This window comes from Mustelus asterias, chromosome 20 (genome assembly GCF_964213995.1).
Source record: "Mustelus asterias chromosome 20, sMusAst1.hap1.1, whole genome shotgun sequence".
Classification (NCBI taxonomy): Eukaryota; Metazoa; Chordata; class Chondrichthyes; order Carcharhiniformes; family Triakidae; genus Mustelus; species Mustelus asterias.
This window is the reverse complement of record NC_135820.1, coordinates 55,611,271-55,631,097: the sequence shown is the minus strand read 5'-3', so window position 1 is coordinate 55,631,097 and position 19,827 is coordinate 55,611,271. Positions and strand designations below refer to the sequence as shown.

At 40.2% G+C, this 19,827-nt stretch overlaps 1 protein-coding gene across 6 annotated transcripts in view; it reads left to right on the top strand.

Annotated features, from left to right (window-relative positions):
• zbtb46 (zinc finger and BTB domain containing 46) overlaps window positions 1-19,827 on the top strand; it is an 84,252-nt gene that overhangs the window by 46,672 nt on the left and 17,753 nt on the right. The window contains exons 5-7 of one of the 6 annotated variants that reach the window (XM_078236581.1): window positions 11,009-11,181; window positions 11,464-11,527; window positions 11,616-12,629. The exons of 4 other annotated variants lie outside the window; for them this stretch is intronic. In XM_078236581.1, coding sequence (XP_078092707.1) covers window positions 11,009-11,181; window positions 11,464-11,527; window positions 11,616-12,316 — 938 coding nt within the window. In that variant the 3' untranslated portion in view covers window positions 12,317-12,629. Of the gene's footprint in view, window positions 1-11,008; window positions 11,182-11,463; window positions 11,528-11,615; window positions 12,630-19,827 lie in introns of those variants that run through there. One more of the 6 variants, XM_078236585.1, reaches the window with a different exon arrangement.

Here is a 19,827-nt window from a genome sequence, read left to right as displayed (position 1 = left end):
TTCCACCAGATGGTTGTTGGAGTAGTTTGCTAGACTGCCACTCCTTGTTGAAGTGATAACTGGCTTTAGCTGGAGAGATAAACCAAAAGGCATGTTTGCCAGATGTGTTGACTGGTAAAATGCTTGTATAGAAACAGACCTTCTGAATCTATCTCTATTAATTCCGATGAATGCACTTCTATGATGCTCAGCCTTCTGATGGTTGATTTAAGGTTTGCGTTTTCTCAAAATAACCTCTTGATTTTTTAATGAGCTGCCTGGACCTGTTTTTCTCCCAGACACGTTGATCATTGCTTATCTCGTTAATCCGTGGGAATTTAATCGGATTAATTTAGTCCCCACAGTCACTACTTTGGCTAAGTATGGCTTTGGGGGGGGGAAAATGTACCTTGCCTCTTGTTTTTAAGCCTGTCAGTAACATGGTATATTCCTTACAGCAAACATTTTGCAACTGTTTGAAGTTTTTTTTGTCTGTGTAGTTATTTGCTCGAATGCTTACTGTATAATCCATAATACTGTTTAAAATCATACAACTTTACCCAAAATTTTCTTGGGACTGCAGTAGTGGGCTGTTTTCCATTTTCTTAACAGCTGATTGAATGAATGAAGGAACATTGTTTTTGAAAGCAATACTTTTGGTCAGTCTACAGAGACCTTGAAATATGAATGAGTTTCTTTTAAACAAATGGAACAGGAAGGCAGTTGCTGTATTCATGGAGTAGGGGAGGTGATGAAGGGAATGTTGTGGCAAACGTACTTAGATGGAGTTGCATGAGTTCTTGGAATTTGCTATTAGAAGCGAGGAGGTGAAAAATTTGAGGCAATCATAGAGAAGTTGTGGCACATGTCTATCATGGAGTATGACCCTGGAGTTGAAGATAGTTTTGGTGGAAAGGTATGATGTGCAGTTAGTTGAAATATGGCAGTTGATCATATGCACACCATGTATTCCATTATAATTGTCAGGTGATGGGAGGGTGTTGGCTGGCACCAGAGAAACTTGTGCAGCAATACTTAGTGAAGAAAATCTGGTGATTTTTCAAATGTTTAATAATTGCAGCATTTCTAGACTAGCACATTTTTCAATTTCTCAAATGTTTCACACGTATGTTTCAAATACTCCTCGAGTTTATATGTTTATTTTTATATGCAGTGATGAACAACTCCAACAGATGTAAATCAAACTCTTGTTTCAGATAATTTTCCATTTGGAAAAAATGGTTTTGAAATGTTCTCTGCGCAAATAGTCCTTGATTAAAGTGAATAGAGCTGTGCAGGAAGAAATCAGTTCACAGCTGAACTGGGTTTGTAGTTTGCTCTCGGTGGATTTCTAACCAAATGTCTGAATGAGTTTGTGAACAATTGTCTTAAGCATTGGAGAAAAATATCTGTTCTATTTAACATTGCTGTTGGAGTAGTGTTTTATCTATATGGACATGTGTTTCTGTATTTCCTATTTTTAACTGTAACCCATGTCCCCTTCTCAAACTTTTATACTGCCTGTTAAAGCGAAAAGGATATGATGCAACAGCCTGGTTACTTGTGACAATGCTTAATACTTGGGGCCCTCTGTAGGGTAATAGGTGGACGAGTGGAACAGTTTTCTGCAGAGATTTAATCCTGGCCATTGCAGAGTTTGGAGTTTTAGAGCTTTCCCAAGTAATGCAAGATTTGCAAATGAACTGCACCTACAGAGGGAAAACACAGTCATGTTTTGAAGTGCTGTCCTATAAGTGGGAAAGAAGTTTTCAACAGGGCAACTTGATTACTTGAGAGTCTGATGTCAATGGCAGTCGATCCATTTCTGCGGACAGGCTTGATCCTGATTTATTTGTCTTTCTCCCTTCATGTCCCCCTCCCACTCCCTTCCTTAGCTGCAGGAAGATTAGAGTTTACGCTGCTGTACTGTTCTCTGTTTTGTAGCTGGCCCAAAAAACTGATAAGCCCGACAATTGGATAAGCAGTTAAAATAGTGTTTGGAAGGTGGGTTTTAAATTTGCCAATCCCATCATAGTCAGGTTACAATCTACCAATTCTAGAAGTAAAGTTTATTAGTCAGAACTAGGCTTATATTAATAGTGCAATGAAGTTACTGTGAAAATCGCCACAGTCCCGCGCCTGTTCGGGTACACTGAGGGAGAATTTGGCATGGCCAATTCACCTAACCTGCATATCTTCCAACTTCAAAATATATGATAAGTGTGACATGTTGCTGAAGCTTTTAATCTTGCACGCAAGAATGTCAAATTTCAAACTATAATTTATAGCAGTGGTGTGAAATGGCTGCCTTAACCTGTTGTTCATTTTTAAAATTCAAGTTACTATGCAGTGGCTACACAAGTGGTATTTCCCACTAAAAACATGCCGCCATCATTCCAAAAAGACATTCTGCCTATCATACAGTCGTAACAAGATCATTTTTGAATTTCTATGCTGAAGCTATGCCAGCTACATAAGGTGTGCATCCCAATGATTGGCTGATAGAATCAAACGGCATGTTCCTTGGGTTGTTCGTAATCGACAACAGTACAGACCGTACCCAACCAACCTGCACTCGCAAAACCCAAAAGAAAAATTCTACAGTTAGATGTGATTCTGTGATAGGGCAGCACTTGTCCAACAGTCCTGAGTGTGCCAGTAGCTACACGAACCAATTTAGGATAATAAATCAAGCTTGTAACATGCCTCATTTATGATTGCTAGAAGGCACATAATTCATTCATAGGGACCTGTTCTTTGCAAACAAAAGGAATATGTTCAAGCTTGTGCCTTTTAAGTACCTGGGAGCTTGAGCCTTTACTTTCCTGTTGCTTTCTCCATAATAATGCATTGACCAATCAGTCAGCTTGCTAACCAGTAAATGCCCTCCGGCTTTGTATAAATTATGATCGTTTGAAATTTAGCATTGTTGCATTTGCCTTAATGAGCACAAGACAAAAAGCTTCAACATGAATCTCTTCAGTAAAATTCAAATCTAAACCTGCTTAACCTGTTTTCACTGTTAAACCTTTTGTTAACCATCTAAATTGATAAGTTATAATAAAGAGAACATCAACATTTGGGAGACTTTTAATACCAGCTTTCTTCAGAAACCGTGATGGACGAAAGCCCATAATACAGGACAGCGGTAGATTCGAGGTAAAACAAAATAAGTAAATGGGGTAATAATGTCCAAACACTTGTGACAACCCGTAGTTTGTTGAAAGAAGTTGTTTTAAAAATGAGCAAGGGATAGACCATGTATTGCCAGGTTAGTCAGAGTCTAAGCTTGGCGCTGGTCAAAGTTTTGGGAAAGCTGAGGGGTAGCATTAATAATTTAGAGAAACAGAGGTTAATCGTGAATTTAAGGGAAGGTCGTGACTGACTAACTTGATTCAATTTTTGAGGAGGGAACAAGGTTCAGGGTAGTAGGTTTGATGGTGTCTACATGGATTTTACCAAGACTTTTGACAAGGTCGTCACGTGCCAGAAAGGCCTGAAAATTGAAAGCTTAGTAGATAGAAGGAAAAGTGGCAAACTGGATCCAAAATGGGCTATGTTAAGAAACAAAGAACAATAGTTGACCGGTGTTTCTGTGACTGGGGTGTTGTTTCCAGTGGGGTTTTGCAGGGCTCAGTACAGGGTGGTTCTTCTTTTCTGGTATATGTTAATGATTGGGGGCCGCGATGGCCTAGCAGTATTATCGCTAGACTATTAATCCAGAAACTCAGCTCATGATCTGGGGACCCGGGTTTGAATCCCGTCACGGCAGATGGTGGCATTTGAATTCAATAAAAATATATGGAATTAAGAATCTACTGATGACCATGAAACCATTGTCGATTGTCAGAAAAACCCATCTGGTTCTGTAATGTCCTTTAGGGAACGAATTCTGGCGTGCTTACCTGGTCTGGCCTACATGTGACTACACAGCAATGTGGTTGACTCTCAACTGCCCTCCAAGGGCAAGTAGGGATGTACAACAAATACTGGCCAGCCAGTGACATCCATGGCCCACAAATGAATAAAAAAAATTAGACTTGCCTGTCGGGGGTATGATTGAGGTTTACAGATGGTTGGTAATGAGGGAAAAAAAAGTTGTCGACTGCAACAAGACATCAATGGACTTGTCATGGAGGAAGCAAAGTGGCAATTTTAATTCAGTCTGGAGAAGTGTGAGGTATTCAATTTGGAGATGACAAGCAAAGCAAGGGGATGCACAATAAATGGTATGATACTAAGAAAAATAGAGAAGCAGAGGGTAAATGGAGTGCATGTCCACAGATTCACAAAGATCAGATGGCTCAGGTGGTTGAGGTGGCATATGGATATTTTCCTTCAATAGCCAAGGCATTGAATGTGAGCAGGAAAGTTATACTCGAACTATATAAAACACTTTTTAGCTAGAGTACTAGATGCAGTTCTGATCACATTAAAGGAAGGAGTGATTGCACACGAGAGGCTGCTATTAAGATCTGCGAGGACTGAAAATTCCTAGCTGAAGAGGAAAGGTTTCAGAAGCTGGGATGTTTCTTGATGGATCAAAGGATGAGGGGAAGTTCTAATTGCATGTAGAAATTGTGGGGCCGAGATACAGTGGGAAGAAGAATCTTTCCCATAGCAGAGGAATAAATAAACCAGGGGGCATGGAGTTTGAATAGTAGATTATTTAAAGCGGTATTGTGGTGAAATCCTTTCGCCCCGAGGCTGGTCGGGCTGTGAACTCATTGCCTGAAATGGTGATAAAAGCAGGAACTCGCATTGCATTTAAATTCTTGAATGTGCACTTCAAATACCATACCTGTAGGGTTAAAAACCAGAAGCTGTGAAGTGGGATTAGATGGATTGAAGTTTTTTTATCTCACACGTGATGGGCCACCTTCTATATTGTAAGTTTCTATCAAGAAAGGACTTTAATAGCTTTTAGCACCAAAACAAATTTGAATGGGGACAAAGTGTCCCATTTGCAGTTCATGGGCCTTGTGCATCCCCAAAGTTCTAATAATCTCATCATTGAAACCCAGGCAAATAATTCTTGTTTGGGAATACATTTGTTACATGCTAGTTAGACCTTTAACTTTGTGGTCTTTAAAATTTGCACAGTTCTCTAGCTGGTGAACAAATTTTAGACCAAAGAAACACTATCTGTTTGGATCAGCAATTTTTGATATGCAAATTAGTGAGGGTTCAGATTTGCATTGTATGTAAAGATGCTCAAGGTGCTGTAGTACACAGCCATAAAGACAAAGATTTGTGTTAGGAAGTATTTTGATTTCATAAAAGAGCAAGACTGTGAACGGTGTGAAGAGTATTTGGAATTTATAAGATTACTGAGAGTAAAAGATTATAAGGGAAGGCGATGGCCTAGTGTTATTATCAATAGACTATTAATCTAGAAACTCAGCTAATGTTCCGGGGACCCGGGTTTGAATCCCACCGTGGCAAATGGTGAAATTTGAACATCTGGAATTAAGAATCTACTGATGACCATGAAACCATTGTTGATTGTCGGGAAAAACCCATCCGGTTCACTGATGTCCTTTAGGGATTGAAATCTGCCGTCCTGACCTGGTCTGGCCTGCATGTGACTCCAGAACCACAGCAATGTGATTGACACTCAACTGCCCTCTGAAATTACCTAGCAAGCCACTCAGTTCAAGGGCAACTAGGGATGAACAATAAATGCTGGCTAGCCTTGTCTCAGTAATGAATAAAAAAAATACTTGGAGAACATGCGACACAGTAGCAGAGTGGTTAGCACTGCTGCTTCACAGCTCCAAGGACCTGGGTTCGATCCCCGGCTTGGGTCACTGTCTGTGTGGAATTTGCACATTCTCCTCGTGTCTGTGTGGGTTTCCTCCGGGTGCTCCTGTTTCCTCCCACAGTCCAAAGATGTGCGGGTTAGGTTGATTGGCCATGCTAAAATTGCCCCTTCGTGTCCTGAGATGCGTAGCTAAGAGGGATTAACGGGTAAATGTGTAGGGATATAGGGGTAGGGCCTGGGTGGGATTGTGGTCGGTGCAGACTCAATGGGCCAGATGGCCTCTCTCTGCGCTGTCGGGTTTCTATGATTCTATGAACAAAACAAAGTTAATGTTTCAGGTCTATGACCTTTCACCAGAACTGGGAAGAGTTAGAAATGTATTGGATTTTGAGCAAGTGGAAGAGGGGAGGGTGGGGGAAAAGAGCAAAAGAGATGCCTGTGATCAGGCTGGAAGGCAGGAGAGATAAAATGACAAAGGTTTTCATGGTGCAAGGCCAAAGGGAGTGGTAATAAGAAAAGTGAAGAGCCAAAAGATGTCTGGAGGAGGTTTGAATGATAAAACCATAAGAGAAATATGAAACAAACAAGGTAGAGGTTGTGATCTAACATAGTTGAACTCCAGGGTAAGTCCAGATGGCTGTAAGATATCTCATTAAAAGATGAAGTGATGTTCCTCAACCTTAGGTGGAGCTTAATTGGCACACTGCAGGATGCCAAGGATAGACTCACGTTGTTTTGTTTCTTAAAGACTTGATTAGCTGTAAGTATTTGCATTCCAACCATTATTCATGTAAATTAAGTCTGTGTCTTTATATGCCCTGTTTGTGAACAGAATTCCCACTCAGCTGAAGAAGGGGCTTGGAGCTCCGAAAGCTTGTGTGGCTTTTGCTACCAAATAAACCTGTTGGACTTTAACCTGGTGTTGTTAAACTTCTTACCAAGGATGGGAGCAAAGCAGCAAATTAAAATGACGGGTCTGAAAGCCCGGGGTCACGCTTGCGGGCTGACTTGATGTTCCACAAAGCAGTCACCCACCCTGCTTTTGACTCGTTTCGAGACTACAACAGTGAATACAGCAGACTAAGTTGGAAGAAGTGTAAATCGCTGTTTCACCTGGAGGGAGTATTTGGGGTCTTTGGTGGCGAGAAGAGAAGCTGTGGAGGGGAGCGGTGGCATAGTAATATTGCCACTGTTGTAATCGGAGACCCGGGGCAATCCTCTGGGGATCCGGTTTTGAATCCCATCATGGCAGACAGGCAAATTTGAATTCAATAAATACTGGAAATAAAAGTCTAATGATGATCATGAAACCTTTATTGATTGTCATAAAAACCCACCTCGTTCACTGATGTCCTTTTGGGAAGGTAAAGTAGCATCTTTACCTGGTCTGGCCAACGTGTGGCTCCAGACCCACAGCAATGTGGTTGACTCTTAACCACCCTCTGAAGTAGCCTAACAAGCCTCTTGGTTTAAGGCCAATTGGGGATGGGCAATAAATGCCGTCCCACATGATGCCCATGTGAATAAATTTTTTTTAAAGTGTATTTGAAGTGCTGGAAGAGGAGGGGATGATGTGTTTGATAGTGGAGTTATGCTGGAGATGGTGAAAATGTTGCAAGATCATCTGGTGAATATGGAGGCTGGTTGGATGAACGGAAGAGCTATCAGAATGGAGGGTTGCCTGATCTGAACAGATATGATGGAGAAATGAGAGAATGCCATGGAGTTCTTGCAGAAAGTGGGATGTGAAGTCGAGTCAAGGTAGCTGTGAGAGTTAAAAGAAAATCACTGCAGATGCTGGACTCTGAAACAAAAACAGAAAATGTTGGAAAATCTCAACAGATCCGACAGCATCTGAGATTTTCCAGGTTTTATTGTTGTCGCTGAGAGTTGGTGGTCTTTTGTGATACAGAACTTGTGCCCCTGAAGATATTAAGATGACATTTATACTAGAAATTCAGTGTCACAAATGCAAAAGCAGTAATACTAGTTTGGAAGCATGACCTGACCTGATTCTGGGGGTGAACAGTGAGGGACTGACTCCCTGGAGGGGGCAATTTTTACACTGCTTTGATTAGACAGCGTATGCAGCATAACTCCGGTGCAATGCCAAACCTGGTTACTTAAATGGTGGTATGGGTGTGTTCAATGATGAGCAAGCTTGCAGAGTTCTCCCTGGTTTGAGAGAATTCAAACGGAGCAAGGCATGATGGGAAGATGCTGCATGGCCAGAAGTTATACTTGAGCTGCTAATCTTGGTCAATAAATGTGGCAGAAGTACTTTTGTAAATCAATATTTCTAATCACCGGAAAACATTTGAGATGAATGATTTATTTTGTTTGGTCAACAGCTCCAGGTTTTTTAAACAAATGCCAATTCGACAAAATTAGAAACATTCATTAATCAGACCGTTCAATCTTAAACTAAATGTGTCTAATACATGAACAGGAATGAAGTCGAGTTGTTAGTGAGGGAAAACACTTCAATTGAAAGTCGGCTTGCGTGAAGAAAGTTTGACGTATGTGCTGTAAAAGATTAAAAATTGCTGGAAATGCAGGAGTCCATTGTCATCTGTGAAGAGAAATGAGGGGTGGAAGGTTCTTCCTCATAGTAGGAGTTCAGTGTTATGTGCAACAACTATGCTGAAAAAATGTATAAATTATCTTTATTTGATCTTTTTTGAAAGTCAGCTGCGAACAAATGCCTCTGGCATTGGCATTCCTTTGGCATTCTCTGCCTGATTACCAGTGTTCCCATGTAAAAACAGAGCAAAATAAAATCCAACTAATTAAAGGTATTTGCTAGCATTGTGTGAGAATATCCCTCTGGGAGTATGACTATACTACCCTTCAGCTGGTAAGTTGTGTTGTATTTTCGGTGACTAAGTGGGGGGAAACTAATTCTTAAGTTAGTGACTTTGTCTTTGGTTACTAAACCCTTTAAGTGTTGTCAAATGCAGTTACCATCAGGAAAATCTCATATTTTCACCTCAAATCATTTTGGCACCACCATCTTTTAATGGGAGGGCATTTTTTAAACCGGTGACGTCATTTTTATAGCAGATGCACCATGACAGTGCCTGTGACAGTGTCAGCGTTTGGAACAGTGCAGGCAGATTTGGTTAAGGATTTAGTACTGCGTTAAAAGATGACATGTTGTTCACGAGCATCCACTGTTTTGGTTTACACAATTGTACCGTTCTTTCATGAACAACCACCTGAAACTGGTTTGATTTCTTGAAAAGCAACATCTACAGCGGTGTATCTAGTGGTTCATTCAGTTTGTGCTTAGCCAAACTATAGTCTGCACCTGGAAGCTTTAAAATGGCATATGGTGGGTCAAATAAATGGCTAAGATTAGGAATTAAAAGGCACTGAGAACTTTTTCTGTACCGAGCTGGTTGGCAGTAAGTTTCTGAAGTAGTTTCAGTAACAGTATATGGCCTGGCAAGATAAGACAACTTGCCTGAGGATTGGAACATGCAGGATGCACAATTGAGCTAATGCAGGGAAGACAACTCATTAAATTCATCTTGGATCTTTTTTGATGCATCTGCTAAATAAATTGAGCAAGGATTTCCTTGCTAATCTAAATTTTACCTTCAAGTATTGAATTTAGATTAATACAAAGGTAATCCATGAATGTGATCACCTTTTCAAGTACACGCCTCAGGATTCACACCGCGAGCAGGTAAGTGATATTGTTGCATGTGATTACCAAGTGTGATAATTGTTTGGAACTAGAGTATTTCAATTTATTTAGATTATAATTTGTTAAATTTATTTTAGGTTATTTACATCTAACATGAAACATATTAGCTGTATGGTATCAACATAAATTGAACTATATCTTATTAACTGAGAAAGCAAAAAAAAACATGGTCTTATTTTAGGCTATGTAACTTCAGCATTTTGCCTGAAACACCTCTATACCTATGTTTCAGTAGCTCAATAATATCCACAAGAAATGTTCATAAATTGTCATTTAAAAAATGAACTTTATTATCTTAACAAAAGATCTGAGAAATTTAGTGAAAGCATTTCTGTGATATTCGCACCTCAGCTGAGTACGTGATGCTCCTCTGCAGTGGGCCTAGGACCTGTGTTAATGGAAGTATTGTCTGTTGCCAAGAAGTCCTCTGGGAGTAAACCATTTTGAAACTCGAGAACTAGTTCAGAGCTTGTTCTTTTAGCTGTGATAAACTAGGTGTACCCAGTTGGTCCTTTTATTCAAGTAACACCTGAGAATTTGCAAGTGATAAGAGGCCAAAGAGATTTTGTACTATATTCTGGTTTGGAAATATTTAGCATTTTCTGATTTTGGGTGTGGGAGCTGTGGCTTTGAACCTTGCAGTTAAGCAACAATTTCAAACCGCAAATTTTACTACACGCATTCTTATGGCCAAATGTCTTGTATATGTCAGACCATTTTGTTGAAGCAAAATTTTCCTTTTAAAAACAAATCTGCCACAACGTTTTGTAAGCTGAGCAATTTGCGTCTTAAAGGTGAATTGGAGTTCAAGATTTGTTCTGTCTGGTTATTCAGGAATGCCTTATTTTTATGTCAAGAATATAGTAACAGTTGAAAAGTTTTGAACAATTTAACTATGTGCAGGTTGATGATGAAATTGAGGCTACTTCCCAAACTTGCTGTGTTTTCATTCCCTACAATATCTATTTGATTGAGTCGCAAAGCTGAACACTTTATTTACGATCCAGTAACAGTTTAGAACTTTATGCATTTTCATAACTAATATGCTGATATCATGAAGGTAAAGTATGGTTATTTGATACCATTTAAACACTTATTGAAAGCAATCTTCATAGGAAGGTGAGATGAGCTATCTTTGCCCAAGCAGGGTTTCTACGTTAAAATTACTGGATTACACAGTTGACTTCAATTATTAATCATCATTGATGCATAACTTCAGTAATTCACTTTGTGAAGAAAATTTATGGTATTGAGGGAATAGTTTGTATTTTCGACTATATTGGTAAATTGAACTTGCCAATTTGTGTTCTTCAACGTGAGCAACAATTTAGTATGCTTTGTTCATTCAAAGAAATAACCTTGAACACCTTGATTATTTTAAGACACTTAGTTTTTTTGAAACTCTGTGCAATTCTTTTCAAACTTGAGGACCTCCTTTCCTCTTACTGCCAGAAGAGAAACAGAAAGACACTTTACTTCAGTGAGTTTCTTTTTTGTCGAAAGCCAGCTGGTGCTAGTTTACGTGGGTGAGACTCGTTTCCTGTGTTCCTCAGGGCCTGGAAATAACTTGAATCATGCAGAAGATGCACATGATTTCCAACCAAGAGATTTGTCTCCACTGACTTCCCAATTTCCAGAACAGAGTCCTAGGATGCCTAGGATGTTGCAATGTGATGAAATTTTGCCTGAACAAATGTCACACAAACCAACTGACTCACCATCACAGGTAAGAATCCAAGGCCGTTCTGTGAGCCATTCAAAGAAATGTAAAGGTTAAAGGATTGTTAAACTGTAAATCAGTATGGAAGGGGGGGGCTTTTAATTAGTATACATTGAAGGATTTTTAGCTCTATGTAAACATTTTACCTTCTATTTTTAAATACCTGTAAAGGTTGCACTTTGTTTAAAATAATTTGAATGTTTTAAGGTAATGTTATATTTATGTATTAATTTTCACAAGTAAAAAATCATAATTCATTTGTTAATTTGTGCCATTTTGCCATTTCAGATCAAGGTAGATAGTACCGAGGGAATCCTGACCGCGTCGAAGGCGTATGAAAGTTCCAATGCAGGTAAAGCCAGCATTGTTTTTAAGTTTGCATAATTTTGTTCCCCTTGGAAACATTGCTGAAATCTAATACATGGATTTCCTTCTCTAAGGCCTTGATGTCAACATTGCAGCAGATTTCTTGAAAGATGAAGATCCAAAAATGGGAACCAGCTTCATTCCAGACAAAGTTGTAAAGGATTCCAGTTCTCCATTGCCAGTCACAAATTGGCATCAAGATGAGCTGACCTGTAGATTCTGCAAGTTAGGGTTTAACAACCCTGAAAAGCATAGAGAGCATGAGTATCGACATGCTTTAATGATGCTGCCTGTTGATACTTCTGATTATGTAAGGCCAATCCTTGCAACCACAGGCTTGTATGTGTTTCCTGGGCAAGCTTTGCGATACAAGTGCCCAAGGTGCCCTGCCAGCTTCACGTTGAAGTCAAACGCTGAACGTCATGAAAAAACTGTCCACTGCAAACGCAAAAACCTGCACTGCTCATTTTGCCTGAAATCTTTCCGTGATAGAACTGATCTAAACCGTCACGTAGCATCTGTACATTCATGTGAGCGTGCTTTTGTGTGTAGTAACTGTGGAAAAAGTTTTGGTATACAGAAAAACCTAATGAATCACATGAGAATTTGCTATCAGGATAGTACCCAGGTAGATGTTGACCTTCCTGACCAACTTTTAGATAGCGATGCCCTAAAAATTGAGGAGCAGCTTGAATGTTATGACGATACACCAGTGCTTGGCACCATCCAGCAGCTCTCCACTTCACAGCCTAGTGAAATTGAATTGTCAGAATAACTTCCAGTATATCGATTTAGATTTAGCTCCTGCATTACTCCTCTTGCCCAATAGACTCTTTGCTAAGTCCTTAACGTGTATACAGAGTATGTTATATTTTGTTACTCGGTGCACCTAATCACTCTTTTTCAAATCTTATTAATAGAAATAGAGTACTCTTTTCCCACTGTGCAGTGCACTCTTTGCACTTGTAGCACGTTGACTTTGCAGAGCAAAGTTACTCTTTTAGATTACTAGGCACCTTTTTAAAATATGGATGAGTATCGTGGCTAGAAATGGATACATATTTTACATTAAATGTTGTGCAAAACCCTATATACTTGGGAATTATTTTTTATTTATTTGGAAAATGCAAAGCCTCAGAGCCAAGCAGTTGCTTCCTCATTAGCTGAACTTAAGATGATTAGTCTGCCACTTAAGCCTGTAGAAGGGACATTCTTCTGTCATGTACAGCATTGTTTGTGTCTCTCTCCACAAGTGCATAAGGGGTTTGTACTGCAGCCCCAACAGTAGAGGTTGGCAGCACAGGGACCCTAACCTGTTCAGCAAGAACCATTCTCGCTGTGGGAGAACCATTTGACAGGTGGCATTTGTCAAGGGCAGCTTATGAGTGATTTCCCATTCGTTGGTACAAAGGATGTCTGCTGGTGGACCTTAGTCAAGGCGATTACTCCATATGGGATGCCATGATGGAAGGCGGATTTGTAGTAGGTGGATTTGAAGTGAGGTGCATCACAGATGTTTTCAACCAGCTTTTAGGTTTTCGGCAGATATGTGGGGGAGTGATGTTTGCAAGAAGGTGAGGAGGGGTGTTGAGCGAGAGTTCCGGTTATGACGTGCATTGTGGATTGATAAATGGTCTTGTAGTTAAGGATCCTCTTGGAAGGAGTGAAGACGGAGTTGCATACTAGAGTGTTAAAATTTGGCAACGGTGATTATACAGGCCTGAGGAAGGAGTTGACCCTAGTGGACTGGGCAAAAATATTCAAGGGCAGGGAGTTGAAGAAAAGTGGCAAATGTTGAGGGAGATACTAAATACCTTTCAATTGAAGTATATTCCTGAGAGGAAGAGGAATTGTAACAAGGTGAAAAATCATCCATGGCTTCATAAGGAAGATGAGAATAACATAAAGGCAAAAACGAGAGCATATTGTACTGCAAAGGTTCGTGGCAGTCTGGAGGATTGGGAGAATTTTAAACGCCAACAAAGGATAAAAGCAAAATCAAAACAGCTAAGATGAACTATGAAAGGAAACTAGCAGAAAACATAAGCACTGATACCAAAAGCTTGTACAGGAAGAGAATGGTGAAAGTATGTTTGCCCTTTAGACGATGATAATGGTGAGGTGATAATGGTGAGGTGATAATGGTGAGGTGATAATGGTGAGGTGATAATGGTGAGGTGATAATGGTGAGGTGATAATGGTGAGGTGATAATGGTGAGGTGATAATGGTGAGGTGATAATGGTGAGGTAATAATGGGAAACTCCAAAATGGCAGAAGCACTAAACCAATACTTTGTCTGCTTTCACAGTGGAAGATCATTTTTTCCCCCAAAAACTGCAGTTACTACAGAGGAACTTGGTGAAATTGTTAGAATTAGGGAGAATTCAGTAAACTGATGGGATTAAAGGCAGATATGGCCCCAGCGCCTGATGGCCTGCACCCGAGGGTATTAAAGGAGGTGGCAGCAGAGATAGTGGACGCATTAGTTATGATCATGGCATCCTTCTGACTGGAGGGATTCTATTTGGCCCATTGAGCCTGCACCGACGACAGTTCCACCCAGCCCCTATCCCCGTAACCCTACGTATTTATCCTGCTAATCCCCCGAACTGCCACATCTTGGACAATAAAGGGCGATTTAGCATGGCCAATCAAGCTAATCCGAACACCTTTGGACTGCTGAGGAAACCCATGCAGACACGGGGAGAATGTGCGAACTCCACACAGATAGTGACCCGAGGCTGGAATTGAATACGGCTCTCAGGCACTGGGAGGCAGCAATGCTTGCCACTGTGCCACTATTCCAAAATTCCCTGGATTCTGGAAAAGTCGTAAGTAGTCGAACAACACCAGGTTAAAGTCCAACAGGTTTATTTGGTAGCAAAAGCCACTAGCTTTTGGAACAGGCTGTTCCTTCGTCAGGTGGGTGGGAGAACTCCCACCCACCTGACGAAGGAACAGCCTGTTCCGAAAGCTAGTGACTTTTGCTACCAAATAAACCTGTTGGACTTTAACCTGGTGTTGTTAGACTACTTACTGTGTTTACTCCAGTCCAATGCCGGCATCTCGATATCGTGACTTCTGGAAAGGTACCAGTGGATTGGAATCAGGCTAATGTGATACCCTTATTCAAAAAAGGAGTGAGGCAAAAAATGGGAAACTATGGACCAGTTAGTTTGACATCAGTGGTGAGGAAGCTGCTAGAGTCGATCATTAAGGAAGAGATAACTGAACATTGGAAAAACTAAGCTCAAATTACCAGTGTCAGCACAGTTTTATGAAGTCCAAGTTGTGCTTGACAAACTTGTTGGAGTTCTTTGAGGATGTAACCAGCAAGGTGAATAAAGGTGATCCTATGGATGTGCTATGTCTCAACTTCCAGAAGGCATTTGACTGATCCAGAAGGTTCGATCCCAGAGGGTTGGGGATAGAGTTTGGCTTGGATAGAGGATTGGCCGATGGACAGAAAACAGAGGGTTGGGATGAATGGGTCCTTCTCTGGATGGCAAACTGTGACTAGTGAGGTGCCGCAGGGTTCAGTTCTCGGACCTCAACTATTTACAATCCATCTGAATGGATCTGCAAGCAGGGACAGAGTGTAGCATAGCAAAATGTGTGGACAATATTAAAATTGTTGGGAAGAATGAGGAGATAGACTTAAGAATCTGGCAGGTGGAGTTTAATGTGGATAAATGCGAGGTTACCCATTTTGGCCAGGAAAAAAAGAACAAATTCTTATTTAAATGGGAAGCGATTCAAAATGCATTGACGTAGAGGAATCTGGGTGTCCTTGTGCCTGAATCAGAAAGTGGGCATGCAGGTGCAGCATGTAAAAAAGGCAAATGGACTATACCTGGAGTATTGTGTCCAGTTTTGGTCTTTCACCTTGAGGAAGGATGTGGTAGCACTGGAGGCAGTTCAGAGGAAGTTCACCAGATTGATTCCAGGGATGAAAGGGCTGTTGTACGAGGTGTGCTTGAATAGCTTGGCCTTGTATTCGCTGGAGTTCCGAAGAATGATGGGGGGGGATCTGATTTGAGGTATATAAAATGATAAAAGTGATTGATAAGGTGGGCATGGATGTTCACCCTTGTGGGACAGTCTTGAACAAGGGGCCTTGGATATAGAGTGATATGAGATAGATTCAAAACTGAGATGAGGAGAAACTACTTCTCAGAGGGTTGTGAATCTGTGAAAATCACTGCCCCAGAGTGCAGTGGAGGCAAAATCAGTCAACAGATTCAAGAGAGGTATGTTTCCAATGAAAAGCGGGATGAAAGTGGAGTTGAGACTAGGATAAGGTCGGCCATGATTATGTTAAATGGCGGAGTGGGCTTGAAGGGGCTGAATTGCCTACTACTGCTCCTAATTCCTATGTTAATCTTGTTGGCATTCAATTGAGTGTCAACAAGATGTTTGTAATGACTTGTACCAGACTGGTGCAATTTCCTCTGCTGCAGAGTATGATGGGACAAGAGCTGAGGTCTGACGTGTTGTGGCATTTGCACTGCAGGTAGTTTCTGGTTTTGACCCATTGCAATTTTCTTCAGATGTTTCTGAAAGGACAGAGTCCTGTCTAGAGTGACTTTGAAGTATATTGGGTTGGGGTTGTGCCTTAGTCTCTGACCATCCATGTAGATATACAATTCTTTCTGGAGCTGACATGGAAGTGGAATGCACTGGATATGGGTTTAGAGGGATTCAGTGCTATGCTTGTAGTACGTCAACTTTGCAACATTCGTTAAGGAACTGGTCTAGGGTGCAGAGGATGAGGCTTGGATGGCACGTCGTCATCATCAGCATAGATGTACTTACGGGATATGGTTGTTGGCAGGTCATTTGTCTGTATGTTGAATAGCGTGGGAGTTAGTACTGAGTCCCGTGGTTGTCCGTTGGCCAGTCTTCTCCATGCACTTCTCCTTTGTCCATGGTGGATTCTAATTTGTCTGTTGTGAAGGAGTGTTTCACCTGTCCTGAATCAGGTTGGAAGCATCAGGACAGCTTTAGGAGCAGACCAGCATGCCACACGATCATAGGCAGCCAAGTGGTCGAACAGCACCATGCTTGTCTTCAAATTCTTTTGGAAATAGAAGCCATTTTTGATGTGGGTGGCAAGTACCTGAACTTGACCACATGAGCTGCGTCTCTTACGGAAACCAGCTTGGTCGGCACAGTTGTTTAGTTTCTTAAAATTTAGTTTGTTAAATGAGAGGTTTTGAACTAAAAGTGATGTATTTCTGAAATGTTCACTTTTGATCTCAGTGATGCATATTTAGGTTATGCAAAATTGTCTGTTTAACGAGACTTTACAGGAGTTCCTGACTCAAAGATTACAATATATGCAAGAACAAGTTGTAAATTTAAACCGACTGTAGATGTATAATGTTTTCAAATTCTTCACACAGTTAGAAGTACATTATTTGAAGAATGTTGATCCCATGTAACTGGACTTCTAGCTATTTATTAATCCAAAATCACATTTTTTACCCTTGAAAAGATCAGCGTTAGCTACTTTGACCTTCAGAAAATTCCCCCATATCCATTATGTCGATCTTCCTATCACTGCAGCGACAGAATGAGTGCAAACTCTTTTGTCCATGTGACGAGAGATGAAATTCATTTTTATTTCTACTGGGAAGCTCTGGTCTCTGTCTAATGCTACCAAAGAAAAGACTGAGCTTTCGTCTCTTTCAATTCATTGTACTGAAAAGTAATTTTTTGGGCTATCCAAACAATATAATCTCAAAACAGTAGTTTACTTTGAACGTGCTAAATATGTTTACAACTGTTGCGTTCATTGAGTGTTTCTTCTTGAGTTTATGTTTTGTAAATTTAATGTTGGCTCATATGTTTTCTAGAATTGCTTATGTTAACATCCTGCTTTTTAAATTGTGAACTAGATTCTGTTTGTACATTTTAGCCATGTTTTTAACTACAATAATTGCAGTGTTTATCTTCATGATGTGAACTGGAGACCGCTTTACCTATGGCTGTGCACTTGATTTGTTCAAGACAGGAAAATAGAGGTTATTTGTAACTGTTCTATGTCACTCGACTGTAGATTCATGTATATTATGGAATTCTCGACACATCTTCACAAAAGATGTGATGTTGTATTACCTTTATTTTTATAGAAATAGCAAATATGTTGCTCTCTAGTGCACTGATGTATTTGATCATGTTGTTTTCAATTGCTTTGAATTCAATAAAATTTAGATACCACCAACCGATGAAGTGTGCTGCGTTCCTATTTTTGTCCAGAGTGAATTGTTCCTTTCAGTTAAAGAACAGGAAAACCAATTGTAACCACATGCTAGTATTTTATCAGGATTTGGCTCCCTCCTGTTGATATTTCAACATTTGTGTCGATAATAGTACTGTTTAATTTGTGCCTTAATGCTGCGTTCAATGCATTGCTACGATTGGAAATTTGGGCTTGTGACAAGTTGAAAAGCCAAGGATAATGCTGACTCACTAATACTGCTAGATTTACGTGTCTGTGCATCCCTCCTTTTGATGCAGGCCGAAATGAAATGCATTGTCTCCACCATTGTCTCTACCGCCGCCTCCTTGTGGTTGCAGAAGGCATGTTACTGTACTCTTTGCAGAATTTTTATTTAATCTTGTTCTGAGCAAAGATTTATTTTAACTAGGAGGACCTAGAAAATATTTTAACCTCCCTTACATTCGTTTGACTGAGAAAAATCAATTAAATAGCATTTATGTTTTCTTAGTTCATGTGGTGCTTTGGGATACCCTGAGGTTTTTGAATTGCACAATAAATATACAGGTTTGTTTCCTTCATCTTTAGCTCTCCAGAAATTAAGGAGACCGGGCCTATTTTCTCCAGAGTTTAGAAGATTAAGAGGTGATCTCAGTGAAATGCACAAAGTTGTTAAAGCAATTGACAAGGTAGATGTATGAGGGATGTTTCCCCTGACCAGTGGCGGGGGGGGGGGGGGGGGGGGGGGCATAGGTTAAGGGGTAGGCTGTATAGAACTGAGGGGAGGAGGAATTTCTTCAGAGGATGGTCAATCTTTGGAATTTGCTACCTGAAAGAGCTATTGATGCTTGGTCAATGAGTATATTTAAAAATAAGGGTAATCAAATTCTAGATAGCGATTGAATTCGAATTTGACATTAAGGGATATGGGGAAGATGGTATTGAGGTCGAGGATTGGCCATGATCTCACTGAGTGGCAGAGTGGGCTTGGGGGCCAGGTGATCTGCTCCGATTTCCTATGTCCCTATATTTGCTCTTAATTGAATAAATTAATTAGATCCATAAGGCTATTAATATCCAGACTTCTCATATGTCTGAAATGAATTTCATGATGCACTGCTGGTATATCCAAGCAGTGACCTTTGGATCATATATACCCCCTGAGTCTAAGCAATGCACCCTTACACTTGTATTTCTAATTGAGTTTTTCTCTCTGCATTTTGAGGACGTGGTGTTTGGGAAAGACCATCTTTATAGCACTGCTAACTTGCCGCTGCAATAAAACCGGAATCACAATGTCAAGAACTGTGAGCATCAGCAACTTGAGATGTATTCAAGTTAGTAAGAACATGGATTTAAACTTCACAAACCCCAATCACTAGTGGAGCTTCGAAAGACACAATCTTGGAGCACCTTTATCCAAGGTTACTTCATTCCTTTGCAGCCATGGTTGTACTGCAGCTATCTCCATTAGCTGTTTTTAAAATAAGTTGGGAAAGTTAAAATGTTTACTGTGTTGGGCCACATATGTATATTCAGTGAGGATATTGCGATGCGAAAGTTTGTGCTTTCCTGTTTTGTAGGATTCACTTGAGTTTGAAACTGGCATGAACGGACAAAGTTGGTTCAGATTTAAAACATCATGTTTGATTTTGAAAGTGTATGATTAAAAGAGCCGAATATTAACTTGTATTAGTCAATTTGTTAAAGAGAGGAGGATTAGAATTTTTGTTCCTTTAACAGTAACTGAACTACTGCAAAAGATCAGGGAATTCAAAGCAGGATTGAAAGTAATATTCAGTGTCTTTTTTTTTACATCTTTACAGATGGTATTGCTGGACAATAAACCCATTCAGTTGTACTAACCGAACCCTGCCAGGTTACCATTAGAGTTTTTTTAATGGAAGAAAATAAACTATTACGTTCTATTTTACTATCTGTGCAGCTTCATGGAAGATTTTCTTTGATTATGTTGTCTTTTAGCAGAACCCTGAACTGCAGCCTAACCTAGTGGTGCAATTTAGAGTGTATTTTGGGCACAACTTCCTGCTTGTGTCATAAG